The sequence below is a fragment of the Nerophis ophidion genome, linkage group LG01, assembly GCF_033978795.1.
Source record: "Nerophis ophidion isolate RoL-2023_Sa linkage group LG01, RoL_Noph_v1.0, whole genome shotgun sequence".
Lineage (NCBI taxonomy): Eukaryota > Metazoa > Chordata > Actinopteri > Syngnathiformes > Syngnathidae > Nerophis > Nerophis ophidion.
The window spans coordinates 21,328,387-21,343,447 of NC_084611.1; the positions used below are offsets into that span (position 1 = coordinate 21,328,387).

General features: G+C 38.9%; 1 protein-coding gene across 2 annotated transcripts; it reads right to left on the reverse strand.

Moving 5' to 3' along the window:
- Positions 1-1,469: 1,469 nt before the first annotated feature.
- myl7 (myosin, light chain 7, regulatory) lies at positions 1,470-11,467 on the reverse strand. 2 transcript variants are annotated; one of them, XM_061898117.1, is made up of 7 exons: positions 11,315-11,467; positions 11,133-11,234; positions 10,996-11,071; positions 2,942-3,046; positions 2,805-2,883; positions 2,679-2,727; positions 1,470-1,648 (listed from the first exon to the last, which is right to left on the reverse strand). In XM_061898117.1, exons 1-7 carry the CDS (start codon positions 11,315-11,317, stop codon positions 1,544-1,546), a joined length of 519 nt encoding a protein of 172 aa, XP_061754101.1. In that variant the 5' UTR covers positions 11,318-11,467; the 3' UTR covers positions 1,470-1,543. The 2 variants fall into 2 exon arrangements, with proteins under 2 accessions (XP_061754101.1, XP_061754111.1); XM_061898127.1 differs by lacking the exons at positions 10,996-11,071; positions 11,133-11,234; positions 11,315-11,467 and adding an exon at positions 4,223-4,421.
- Between the last annotated feature and the right edge of the window lie 3,594 nt (positions 11,468-15,061).

Here is a 15,061-nt window from a genome sequence, read left to right on the forward strand (position 1 = left end):
TTCTTTGAAATTCCTACAATGTGAATTGCTGGATTTTTTTTCACATTCTGTCTCTCACAGTTGAAGTGTACCTATGATGAAAATAACAGACCTCTGTCATCATTTTATCAATCAATCAATCAATCAATGTTTACTTATATAGCCCTAAATCACTAGTGTCTCAAAGGGCTGCACAAACCACCACGACATCCTCGGTAGGCCCACATAAGGGCAAGGAAAACTCACACCCAGTGGGACATTGGTGACAATAATGACCCAGTGGGACGTCGGTGACAATGATGACTATGAGAACCTTAGAGAGGAGGAAAGCAATGGATGTCGAGCGGATCTAACATGATACTGTGAAAGTTCAATCCACAATGGATACAACACAGTCGCGAGAGTCCAGTCCAAAGAGGATCCAAGACACAGCAGCGAGAGTCCCGTTCACAGCGGAGCCAGCAGGAAACCATCCCAAGCGTAGGTGGACCAGCAGCGCAGAGATGTCCCCAGCCGATACACAGGCAAGCAGTACATGGCCACCGGATCGGACCGGACCCCCTCCACACGGGAGAGTGGGACATAGAAGAAAAAGAAAAGAAACGGCAGATCAACTGGTCTAAAAAGGGAGTCTATTTAAAGGCTAGAGTATACAAATGAGTTTTAAGGTGAGACTTAAATGCTTCTACTGAGGTGGCATCGCGAACTGTTACCGGGAGGGTATTCCAGAGTACTGGAGCCCGAACGGAAAATGCTCTATAGCCCGCAGACTTTTTTTGGGCTTTGGGAATCACTAATAAGCCGGAATCCTTTGAACGCAGATTTCTTGCCGGGACATATGGTACAATACAATCGGCAAGATAAGATGGAGCTAGACCGTGTAGTATTTTATACGTAAGTAGTAAAACCTTAAAGTCACATCTTAAGTGCACAGGAAGCCAGTGCAGGTGAGCCAGTACAGGCGTAATGTAATTTTAAGTGGGAGAACTTGCACAATCGGTGGCTGACTAAATACTTCTTTGCCCCACTGTAAATGTTGACGTTGAGCGAGGCAGATAGTCTCCTCTCAAGGATATGGTCATAATTTTTGCATTTGGAAGTCCCAATTAGGGCCTCTTTCCTACGAGAAGTGATCCAATCCACCTGCGAATATCACACTAAGGGGACTTATCTTATTATGTGCTCAAACTGAAATTCCACTGCTTTCTTAAACTTGAACGTTTGTTTTCACCATAATGAATATGAACTTTCACCATATGTAGAACATAATATGAGTTAATTAATTCACTTCACTATGTAAATAAAGCCCACAATAAATGTGCTCAAAATTAGATTTTCACTAAATCTAAAGTGTCAAGGGTGTACACCACCTTCCGCCCGATTGTAGCTGAGATAGGCACCAACGCCCCCCGCGACTCCAAAGGGAATAAGCGGTAGAAAATGGATGGATAGATATAGTGTTGTTTGTTCCAGAGATGAGAAGCAACTAGTTACTAGAAATCGTATTTATCCCAGATATAATGAATGCATTGAAACATGTAGAAGATGATGATGACAGCAATGTTTAGGACTCCTCCTTCTCGTCTCCATGTGTGATGATGTAGCAGAGAGACTTGTAGTCAATATTCCCGGTAGGGTCGATAGGAGCCAGAGCAAATGCCTGATCCACCTTGAAGTAAAGACCGGAAATAAGATGAGTGGGAATGTTATAGATAAATCTTAAAGGGGAACATTATCACAATTTCAGAAGGGTTAAAACCAAGAAAAATCAGTTCCTAGTAGAATATTTTATTTGTCGAAGTTTTTTTCAAAATTTTATCCCGAAAAAAGGCTTTAAAGTGCCTGATTTTTGCTATCTGTAAAGCCACCGTCCATTTTCCAGTGACGTCATCCAGTGATGCCAATACAAACAAACATGGCGGATAGCACAGCAAGATATAGCGACATTAGCTCGGATTCAGACTCAGATTTCAGCGGCTTAAGCGATTCAACAGATTACGCATGTATTAAAACGGATGGTTGGAGTATGGAAGCAGATAGCGAAAACGAAATTGAAGAAGAAACTGAAGCTATTGAGCGAATAGCTATTGACGCTATTCAGCCATGTCTGCCCTAGCATCGCCGGTAAAATGTGCAGACCAAACGATCGGGACTTTCACATCTTGTGACACTGGATCAACTTAAATCTGTCGATTGGTAAGTGTTTGTTTGGCATTAAATCTGGGAGGAGGGAAAGGCTGGATGCAAATATAGCTACAAATGTACATAGAGCTAGCCTAAATAGCATGTTAGCATCGATGAGCATGCCGTGCTAATCGATGCACACTTTACGTAAATAAACTTGAATTCATCCCTGATCGTGTTGTTACACCCTCCGACCACACACCGGCGAGGCATGATGTCTCCAAGGTACGGAAAATAGTCGAAAAAACGGAAAATAACAGAGCTGATTTGACTCGATGTTCATAATGTGTTTGAGAAAATGGCGGATTGACCACCTAGGTGACATCACGTTGTGACGTCATCGCTCCGAGAGCAAATAATAGAAAGGCGTTTTATTCGCCAAAATTCACCCATTTAGAGTTCGGAAATCGGTTAAAAAATATATGGTCTTTTTTTGCGACATCAAGGTATATATTGACACTTACATAGGTCTGGAGATATAGTAATGTTCCCCTTTAAATATGAACGGAACTAACCTCATCTGCTGTGAATTTATCTGCCTGGTTCATCAACAGTCGCCTAAATCTGTGCCAGAGGAGAGAGAAAGTAATGATGAAGTTTGGTTGGAATCCAAACAGGACAAGTTGATTGTCGCAACCTACTCCTCCTTGTTGACAAAGCCTGTACCATTGGGGTCAAAGAGCTTAAAGGCAGCAAGGATAGTGTCTTCTGGGTCGGTCCCTGCAGGGCAGTACATCATAAAATCATGGAACAACTTTCCAGGGTAAGGTTCCCTCACCGTTGAGTTTCTCCCCAAAGAGCGACAAGAAAACGGTGAAGTTGATGGGACCTTTGCCCTCATTCAGCATCTCATCTAGCTCCTCGTCTTTCACATTCAGCTTTCCTGCCAAACATTGACAGAGGGAGAAGTAATTTTAATCAAGCATTCAGTATAGGGCAGGCCTGGGCAATTATTTTGACTAGAGGGCCAAATTTAGAGAAAAAAATGTGTCTGTTGGCCAGTGTAAATTTGGACAGCAAATTTTGATTTAGTTTTAGTCATAGTCTTTTGACTAAAATGTAATTTAGTTTTAGACATAATTTAGTTATTGAAATTGTTTTAGTTTTAGTCTAGTTGACGAAATATCATAAGATTATAGTCGACGAAAACTACAGTAGATTTAGTCGAATAAAGGGTAATATCCTGCCTTCCTTAAGCACACTTGTACACGAAGGCAGTAAGTTCAACACCTACCGCTCATCAAAACTCTGAACACCAGGTTGACTGATGGAGGCAAGGTTTATTGACAATTGAAAGGGTAAAACTGTAGGACACAAACATTGTACATGTAAATGCCTGAATTAAATGAACTTAATAATGTCCTATCACAGACCACAGATTATCAACTATTCCATTTGAAATAAATCTAAGTTGAACTTTGTCACACACTACTGTATGTGTTGTTATAATTATTAAATACCAGTGACAAATGAGCGTTCTGCTGTTTACCGGCAAACTGTCTTAAGTAACAGTACAACAAACGTCCACTAGATGGAGGCAGATGACAACAAATGAAAGTTAGCTGACATGATGAAATCAGAGATCGTCTAACATCGTTAAACACACACATTTCACAGCTAAATATGATTCATTGTGTACTATAAACATTAAAGATAGGTACATACCAACGATGCCGCGAACAGCATAAGATGTAATGGTTGTTTGCTGAGAAACACGAGGAGTGAAGTAGAGTTGTGCGCACCAATTTGAAATGCTTCCGTAGTCTAAACACGGGACCTACCTACGCGTTTCTTATAGGTGCAGCTCACTTAGCAGAACCAATTGAAATGACTTAGCAATAAACACACACTAAATAGAGTAATCTTAATAACTGAGGCAGAACAGGCAATATGTAAACTTTCCATTCAATTTCTGAAAGGCATAAGCAAAACACAGGAAAAATCACCGATACGAGTCGTATTTTGATGAAAATCATGTCTCAAATTTAGTATTTCACGAGTAAGCCGTGTAATAAACGGGATAACGTTGAGTGAGTTGTATGTTGTGGAAAATGCTTACCTGTGTGTGGATTTCGGGGTGATTCGACTGTAAATGTCGCTTCAAGTTTGTTGTGTTTTTCCCCGTAATCCCCGCGCTGCATTTCTTACACTGCGTCTTGTTATCTTTGACGTCAAATATAAAATTTCCCCATATGTCCTCTCTCCTCTTCCTCCCCGGCGTTGACATTTTGTCTTCTTCAGCGCATTCCCGGGTCAGTCTCAAACGCAAACTACGTTTACGTAACTCCTTACCACGTCGCTCTGATTGGTTCTCTTCCCAACTCCTCCCGCCTCTTCTCAACGAAATGAGTTCCGATTGGATCTCGTCTCTGGCAGACATTTTCCTCTTGTTTTTATTCGTTGACGAATATGTCAATACAACTCGTCATCGTCTTAGTCCACGTACATTATTTTTTATTTAGTTATTGTGTCGTTTTAGTAAGAAAAAAATAGGTCGTTTACGATAACTATGACGACAATTTTTCGTCAACAAAATTAACACTGCTGTTGGCCAGCATATCCATTTTTAGGAACACTAATACAAAACCTCACAGTGATGTTTGATTGAATGCTGAAAACGTTATGTCAGACCGCCTGAAAAAACGGAATGGAATTTAAAAAAAAATACTAAATGAGACGCCAAGAATGTACAATAAATTAAAGAATGTGGGATTTACAATATTTATATATATATATATATATATATATATATAACTATGAATGATAAAACACATAATATTGACAACATATGAACGTCACACCCCCTCTCGATCAACATATTTTACGATCAAGCGAAACGCAACAAAATGCAACAAACAGCAAAATATGAATGCGAAGGGTAGAAAAAAACCCACCTACTATCTGATATATTATTAAGCTTTAGAACAGGGGTCGGGAACCTTTTTGGCTGAGAGAGCCATACAAGCCAAATATTTTTAAAAAGTATTTCCGTGAGAGCCATACATTTTTTGTAATTTTTTTTTTAAACACTGAATACAACTGTATGCGTGCATTTTTAAGAAATACCAACATTTTTAGAGTATAATAAGTCTCTTGTTCTTTTTAATAACATTGTTATTCTGAGGCTAGCCAAAAATAAATAAAATACTTCTTACCATTAATGCGACTTCTTGAACAGGTGCGGTAGAAACCGGATGGATGGATGAAAATGCATGAGAATGTTTTATATTTTGAACGTTATTTTTGATACTGTGATTACCAGCGGATTTATTCCTTATTTATTGTGTTAAGCAATGTCAGCTAAAATTTATCTGAGAGCCAGGTGCAGCCATCAAAAGAGCCACATATGGCTCTAGAGCCATAGGTTCCCTAACCCTGCTTTAGAACTTTGTTGTAAAAATCTCCTTTCGCGTCTGTCCCTGACACCCGCATTTCAGGCTGGCCGCTCCACATAAACACTCTGGAAACGCTCCTCACCCACACTGCTTGGTGCCTCATCTGAGCTGCTGTGATGTAGATTACCATAGTAACTAGTTTATCATGCAAAAGTGCAGGCAGATTCAAGACATTGAAATATTGTGAATAGTTCAAGACTTACGATAATTTGAAATCATGACTGCACATCACAATGGCGGCTACATTCTATCTTAAAGATCTAAAAATTGTCCGGCGGGCCAAATTGAAAAGCTTAACGGGCCGCATGTTGCCCCTGGGTCTTAATTTGCCCAGGTCTGGTATAGCCTATAGCAGTGGTTCTCAAATGGGGGGATGCGTGCCCCAGGGGGTACTTGAAGGTATGCCAAGGGGTACGTGAGATTTTTTAATAAATATTCTAAAAATAGCAACAATTCAAAATCCTTTATAAATATATATATTGAATAATACTTCAAGAAAATATGAATGTAAGTTCATAAACTGAAAAAAAAAATACAACAATGCAATCAGTGGTTCTTAACCTGGGTTCGATCGAACCCTAGGGGTTCGGCGGAGGTCAAAACACACCCGACTCATCGTGTGAATACAAACTTCTCCCTATCAGCGTATTACGGATACGGCAACAGCTGACTGATTTGCAGGTGTGTAATTTGTTGTAAGGTTTTGTTGTTGGTTTTGTTGTTTGAACAAGGTGATGTTCATGCAGGGTTCATTTTGTGCACCGGTAAAAAAAAATCATGGTAACACTTGAGTATGGGAAACATATTCACCATTAATTAGTTGCTTATTAACATGCAAATTAGTAACATATTGGCTCTTAACTAGTCATTATTAAGTACTTTTTAATGCCTTTTTCGCCATGTCCGCATTATAACCCTAACCCTCTAACCCTGACCCTAACCCTAACCAAATAACTCCTAATTAAGTGTTTGTTACTTACAATATGTTTCTCTAGTGTACAAATAACTCTAAATTAAGTCTGTGTTACTTAGAATATGTTCCCCAAATTAAAATGTTACCAAAAATATATAACTTTGTATTGAATTTGAAATGTTTTTGTTTTTTATTTTTCACTAAAGAAGGGTTCGGTGAGGGCTTCACAGTGGCAGAGGGGTTAGTGCGTCTGCCTCACAATACGAAGTTCCTGCAGTCCTGGGTTCAAATCGGGATCTTTCTGTGTGGAGTTTGCATGTTCTCCCCGTGAATGCGTGGGTTCCCTCCGGGTACTCCGGCTTCCTCCCACTTCCAAAGACATGCACCTGGGGATAGGTTGATTGGCAACACTAAATTGGCCCTAGTGTGTGAATGTGAGTGTGAATGTTGTCTATCTGTGTTGGCCCTGCGATGAGGTGGCGACTTGTCCAGGGTGTACCCCGCCTTACGCCCGATTGTAGCTGAGATAGGCGCCAGCGCCCCCCGCGACTCCAAAAGGGAATAAGCGGTAGGAAATGGATGGATAGATGGAAGGGTTCGGTGAATGCACATATAAAACTAATGGGGTTCGGTACCTCCAACAAGGTTAAGAACCATCGAATGCAATATTCAGTGTTGATAGCTAGATTTTTTGTGGACATGTTCCATAAATGTTGATGTTAAAGATTTATTTTTTGTGAAGAAATGTTTAGAATGAAGTTCATGAATCCAGATGGATCTCTATTACAATCCCCAAAGAGGGCACTTTAAGTTGATGATTACTTCTATGTGTGGAAATATTTATTTATAATTGAATCACTTGTTTATTGTTCAACAGGTTTTTAGTTATTTTTATATCTTTTTTTCCAAATAGTTCAAGAAAGACCACTACAAATGAGCAATATTTTGCACTGTTATACAATTTCATAAATCACAAACTAATGACATAGTGCTGCATTTTACTTCTCTATCTCTTTTTTACAACCAAAAATGCTTTGCCCTGATTAGGGGGTACTTGAGTTTAAAAAAATCTCACAGGGGGTACACCACTAAAAAAAAGGTTGAGAAGCACTGGGTTATGGTATATGCAGTATTATGTTTTCTATATATTAGATCTGTGAAAATTAACAAGTTAATCACAAAAAAATATTGTGATTATCATGTACACATTTAGATTAATCTTGCGATTTATTTTGACCGTATAAGCTATTTTACCTTAACCACTATATGACCAGTGATCAGAACAATACAAACTTTGTACATTAGTACTGAAATGAGTGACGAGACTATAACGGGCGTGGTCAACGACAAATTTCATTCCAGAATACAACCTGAAAGAACTTTGGATAAAACAGTTACCAGGTTTTGGACACATAAATTACATGCATTTAAAGGCCTAATGAAACCCACTACTACCGACCACGCAGTTTGATAGTTTATATATCAATGATGAAATATTAACATTGCAACACATGCCAATACGGCCGGTTTAGTTTACTAAATTGCAATTTTAAATTTCCCGTGGAGTTTCTGGTTGAAAATGTCGTGGAATGATGACGCGCGTCACGGGCTGTCAAGAAATATTAGCGCAGCACTATTTGCGGCTAAAAGTCATCTCTTTTCATCGTGCAATTAAACAGTGTTCTGGACTTTATTTTGCTGAATCCTTTGCAATTTGTTCAATTAATAATGGAGAAGTCAATGTAAAAAGATGGAGTCGGGAAGCTTAAGCCTTTAGCCACACAAACACACAGTGATTCCTTGTTTAAAATTCCCGAAGGTGAAGCTTTACTATGGATCAGAGCGGTCAAGCGAACATGGTTCCCGACCACTTGTCGACCGACAGGTTTCGGTGAGAAAATTGTGTTAAAAAGTCGCCTCTTACCGGAGATCTGCGGACTTTGCGCCGTCCTTGTATCTGCCCTGACTTCCCTCAGAGACTGGCCTCAAGACACCCGTGGACACACCCCTCCGACTATCAGGTACTATTTAATCTCACTAAAACACTATCAACACAATAGAAAGATAAGGGATTTCCCAGAATTATCCCAGTAAATGTGTCTAAAAACATCTGAATCCGTCCCAATGCAATCGCCTCTTTTTTTTTTAAACTCTATTATTATTTTTATTTGTTTTCTAGTCCTTCGCTATCAATATCATCATCCACGAATCTTTCATCTCCGCTCAAATTAATGGGGAAATTGTCGTTTTCTCGGTCCGAATAGCTGTTGCTGCTGGAGGCTCCCATTTTAAACAATGTGAGGACGTGAGGAGCCCTCACCCTTGTGACGTCATCGTCTGCGACTTCCGGTAAAGGCAAGGCTTTTTTATCGGCACCAAAAGTTGCGAAGTTTATCGTCGATATTTTCAACTAAATCCTTTCAGCAAAAATATGGCAATATCGCAAAATGATCACGTATGACACATAAAATGGACCTGCTATCCCCTTTTAAATAAGAAAACCTAATTTCAGTAGGCCTTTAAGTAAAACATTTAAAAAAGTAGATGGATGACATTCTGACAGTAAAATTGCCTTTGTGTACAAATTTCTGGGTCTTTTCAGATACACAGACAATTCAATTTTTTATAATTTATTATTTATTCAAATCAGTTATCTTATTAAATTCACTGTGTATTTTTGTCAAACTGAAAATGTAATGTAAATATGATTAAAGTTATGGAAAAAAAGATACATAAAAAATCTGCATGGGCTTTTTAGGCTTACACAACATGTTATGACAAATGTGTTATTTTTTGGTTTATGTATATATCAGAACTTCATTCAAATTATGCATTTATGTATAAAATTGAAAAACACAATTGGATAATAAATGACGATTTCAACAACATTATTTTTACCAAACAGATTTTTGACCTGTTTTCCTATTTACTACGGGCAAAGTAATTGATGTTAATGTAATACAATGTTCAAATCATTCTTCTAAATCTCTGCTGATTCCTCTTGACACATTTTCTTCACTTTAAAAAAGTATTTTCGTCAACACTGAGTTGAATAATTATAATCAATTGTATAATTTAATAATTAAGTGAGAAAAAGTGGACAAAAAGAAGAAATGTAACATTTGAAGACTAAAATGTATAGGAGCTTCTGCAGGGTTGGTCACAGCAGCTTGAGGGGAAAAAAATCTTCTCTTTATAACCTGCTGAGCTGACGTCCGTTATGTTTAAAGACAAAATTATTTAGATTTTTGGATCGTAAATTAAGACAGTGAATAGAGTTTAGAGCAGGGGTCACCAACCTTTTTGAAACCAAGAGCTACTTCTTGGGTACTGATTAATGCGAAGGGCTACCAGAAATAGCCAATTTGTTCAATTTACCTTTAATAAATACATCTATAAATATATAAAATGGGTATTTCTGTCGGTCATTCCGTTGTATGTTTTTTTTTTTTTTACGGAAGGTTTTTTGTAAAGGATAAATTATGAAAAAAAACGACTTAATTGAACGGTTTAAAAGAGGAGAAAATAGGGAACAAAAAGAAAATTTAATTTTGAAACATAGTTTATCTTCAATTTTGACTCTTTAAAATTCAAAATTCAACCGAAAAAACGATGAGAAAACTAGCTAATTCGAATCTTATTGAAAAAATAAAAAAAATAATTTATGGAACATCATTAGTAATTTTTCCTGATTAAGATTAATTATAGAATTTTGATGACATGTTTTGATTAGGTTAAAAGTCAATCTGAACTTTGTTAGAATATATAACAAATTGGACCAAGCTATATTTCTAACAAAGACAAATCATTATTTCTTATAGATTTTCCACAACAAAAATTTTAAAATAAATTCAAAAGACTGTGAAATAAGATTTAAAATTGATATTACAGATTTTCTAGATTTGTCAGAATATTTTAAAATTTTAATCATAATAAGTTTGAGGAAATATTTCACAAATATTCTTCGTCGAAAAAACAGAAGCTAAAATGAAGAATTAAATTACAATTTATTTATTCTTTACAATGAAAAAAAAATAAATGTACTTGAACATTGATTTAAATTGTCAGGAAAGAAGAGGAAGGAATCTAAAAGGTAAAAAGGTATATGTGTTTAAAAATCCTACAATCATTTTTAAGGATGTATTTTTCGTCTAAAGTTGTCTTTCTGAAAGTTATAAGAAGCAAAGTAAAAAAATTAATGAATTTATTTAAACAAGTGAAGACCAAGTCTTTAAAATATTTTCTTGGATTTTCAAATTTTATTTGAGTTTTGTCTCTCTTAGAATTAAAAATTTCAAGAAAAGCGAGACCAGCTTGCTAGTAAATAAATACAATTCAAAAAAATAGAGGCAGCTCACTGGTAAGTGCTGCTATTTGAGCTATTTTTAGAACAGGCCAGCAGGCTACTCATCTGGTCCTTACGGGCTACCTGGTGCCCGCGGGCACTGCGTTGGTGACCCCTGGTCTAGAGTGAGCAGAAAAGGCCACACTTTTAAAACTTGTGATAGAAAGTCAAAATGTAACCTAGTTGTGCATAGGTCTCCTTCAGGTCCTGTTTCTTGATGACCCCATCTCTGTCCTGGTCAATGCAGCCAAAAGCCTGCAGAAAAACAACAAAGATCACTAAAGGTTCACGTTAAACCACATGCAGAGATCCATACCTCCTTGAATTCTTGGATCTGGGACTGCTCAAACATGGAGAAGACATTGGAGCAAGACTTCTGTGCTGCCCTCTGTCTCTTATTGGAGGCTTTTTTGCTGGCCTGAGCAAAATAAAATAAAAAAAATATTAATCAGAACTTTAAAATACATTTTCTTTTTTATGGATCACAAAACCACTTACCATGTCTGCTGTGTGGACTCCCGGCAGATGTGTGAGGTTAAGGTAGGTTTTATATGCAGCTTTTGTTATCTCCTGCTCTCCTATAATAGTAACCTAGGGTGGGAGCCCAGACCCTTACATGGCAACAACTGCTGTGCATGTGTCACCAAAGGGAACTGATAAGAGGACATGCAGGATTCCTCCGGCCTGGAAAGTCCAGATATGCTTGTCAGGGGTGGGCAATGAGAGTGCCCCTTGACATCTGACATCTGACATTCCTCAATAACTTTCTTTCACTGTGTTTTATACCAAAACTTATAGTAACTTCTATAATTACTGCCGCCCAATATTGACTCCCCACGTCTGATCCCTTGCAGTGTAGCTGGGGGTACATGGTTGTGTGCTTGTGTTTATACAGTGGGGCAAAAAAGTAATTAGTCAGCCACCGATTGTGCAAGTTCTCCCACTTAAAATGATGACAGAGGTCTGTAATTTTCATCATAGGTACACTTCAACTGTGAGAGACAGAATGTGAAAAAAAATCAAGGAATTCACATTTTAGGAATTTTAAATAATTTATTTGTAAATTATGGTGGAAAATAAGTATTTGGTCAACCATTCAAAGCTCTCACTGATGGAAGGAGGTTTTGGCTCAAAATCTCACGATACATGGCCCCATTCATTCTTTCCTTAACACGGATCAGTCGTCCTGTCCCCTTAGCAGAAAAACAGCCCCAAAGCATGATGTTTCCACCCCCATGCTTCACAGTAGGTGTGGTGTTCTTGGGATGCAATTCAGTATTATTCTTCCTCCAAACACGACGAGTTGAGTTTATACCAAAATGGATACATGGATGATACAGCAGAGGATTGGGATAATGTCATGTGGTCAGATGAAACCAAAATAGACCTTTTTGGTATAAACTCAACTCGTCGTGTTTGGAGGAAGAAGAATACTGAGTTGCATCCCAAGAACACCATACCTACTGTGAAGCATGGAGGTGGAAACATTATGCTTTGGGGCTGTGTTAAGGAAAGAATGAATGGGGCCATGTATCGTGAGATTTTGAGCCAAAACCTCCTTCCATCAGTGAGAGCTTTGAATGGTTTTCCAAATACTTAATTTCCACCATAATTTACAAATAAATTCTTTGAAATTCCCCCAATGTGAATTCCTGGATTTTTTTTTCACACTCTGCCTCTCACAGTTGAAGTGTACCTATGATGAAAATTACAGACTTCTGTCATCATTTTAAGTGGGAGAACTTGCACAATCGGTGGCTAACTAAATACTTTTTTGCCCCACTGTATGTATGAGTGCAGTTGAAATTGGGGTAAGTAGACCTGCCCATTATGGGCACCTGCAGTTATGTCTTCTTCCCTCTGTTGCACAGAACTAACGAAACGTAAAGGGTATTATTTAAATGAGAGAAAGTGGGGAATGGTCAGGACTACTCCTCAGGGGCTACAAAATTAATTAAAGATTCCCCCCAAGATCCCGAACCTCTTCAAATATGTAAACATCAGTGTTAAAGGGGCGTGATCCACGCGTCACCTGTGGGCAGGTCATGCACTGTGAGGCAACTGACAGGTGAGGAGATATCTCAGCGCTCTGACGGACCAACGAGAAGACAATTGCTGAAAAGCACGAGGAGACAATTGCTGAAAAGCACAAGAAGACAATTGCTGAAAAGCACGAGAAGACAATTGATATAAACACGAGGGAGCGTTGACAAAAAAAAAATTAATTGTAAACCCTGAACACGAGGGCGTGTGGCCGTGGTCTGTGGTCCAAAGAGAACCCAGCGGTAGCAAAGACGTTTACAATCAGCTAATAATAGTATACCAGTTTAGGCAATATGGTGACATGTTTGCAATGCATCATCATGGAAATGATCATATACAGAAAACCATATATATTTCCCAGACCTGTCAGAAAACAAAACATTTTTTTCTCAATTACACAACTATAAGACAAATCATCATTTAACCGTTTAATAGCTTATAAACGCATGCTTACCTTAGCTAAAGCTAATTACTACTCAAATCTCATCCGCCTCAACAAAAACGATCCTAAATATTTGTTCAGTAAAATAGCATCGCTAACCCTCACTAACATTTTTAACGACGCCCTGCGCGAAACCATTGAAAGTATAGCACCGCTAAAGCTAAAAAGGGCCCCTAAAAGGCGTACCCCATCAAGCATGGAGTGATAGTTTAATAACATATAAACGCATGCTTACCTTAGCTAAAGCTAAATACTCCTCAAATCTCATCCGGCTCAAGAAAAACGATCCTAAATTTTAGTTTAGTACAGTAGCATCGCTAACCCAACAAGGGACTCCTCCCAGTAGCTCCACTCACTCGGCAGATGACTTTATGAATTTCTTTAATAAGAAAATTCAACTCACTAGAAAGGAGATTAAAGATAACGCAACCCAGCTACAACTGGGTTCTATTAACACAGATACGACTGTATACACAACGGATATTGCCCTCCAAACTAGTCTCTCTCTTTTTGATGAAATAACATTAGAGGAACTCCCACGACGAGTAAATGGGACAAAACAAACATCATGTTTACTTGACCCACTTCCTAAGAAACTTATCAAGGAACTGTTTGTAATATTAGGTTTATCAGTGCTAAATATTATAAACTTATCACTTGCCTCTGGTACTGTTCCCCTAGGATTCAAAAAAGCGGTTATTCATCCTCTGCTCAAAAGACCTATCCTCGATCCTGATCTCATGGTAAACTACCGTCCCACCTTCCCTTTATTTTGAAAATCCTCCAAAAAAAATCGTGCACAGCAGCTAAATGAACACTTGGGGTCTAACAATCTCTTTGAACCCTTTCAATCCGGTTTCAGGGCAAATCAATCTACGGAGACAGCCCTCGCAAAAATGACTAATGATCTATTGCTAACGATGGATGCTGATGCGTCATCTATGTTGCTGCTCCTTGATCTTAGCGCTGCTTTTGATACGTCGATCATAATATTTTATTAGAGCGTATCAAAACACGAATTGGTATGTCAGGCTCAGTCTTGTCTTGGTTTAACTCGTATTTTACTGACAGGATGCAGTGTGTCTCCCATAACAATGTGACCTCGGACTATGTTAAGGTAACGTGTGGAGTTCCACAGGGTTCAGTTCTTGGCCCTGCACTCTTCAGCATCTACATGCTGCCGCTAGGTGACATCATACGCAAATACGGTGTTAACTTTCACTGTTATGCTGATGACAGCCAACTCTACATGCCCCTAAAGCTGACCAACACGCCGGATTGTAGTCAGCTGGAGGCGTGTCTTAATGAACTTAAACAATGGCAAGATGGCGGCGCCCGGACGGGCTGCGACACTGCGGTGCTCTTGCTAAAGATGGAACATTTGGCGGAAATGCCGGACAGTTCTGCAGACTTCATGGCTGGCTCGCATCGTGGTCACTCCGTGATCACGTACGACCGCCAGACACTTCTGGATATGGACACATCGGGCCGTTTTGGACTGATAGACGCGGGCGTGCTAAACATGCTAACTAGCATGGGGATACATCGGCGGCTACATCCAGCGGCCTGTGAAGCAGCGGAGTCTAGTAGCAGCGGGGGCCGTCTACGGAGCAGACGCCAGCGGTGTGTTCGGAAACGCGGATGCCGAGCGGGGCTAAAAACAAAGCAGAAGGCTAATCCCCACAGAACACCACTTCCCTCCACCCTGAAGACGGATTTAGATGGAAAATGCGAGACTACTGGTCTGGGTAAGGAGTCAG

Bases quoted from the DNA above. Each gene is read 5' to 3' on its own strand.
- myl7 (XM_061898117.1), bottom strand. The intron at 11,072-11,132 runs GTATGGATCTCT...GTTTTTCTGCAG, and splicing joins AGATCCAAGAATTCAAGGAG to GCTTTTGGCTGCATTGACCA. The intron at 2,884-2,941 runs GTGAGGGAACCT...ACTGCCCTGCAG, and splicing joins CTTTGGGGAGAAACTCAACG to GGACCGACCCAGAAGACACT.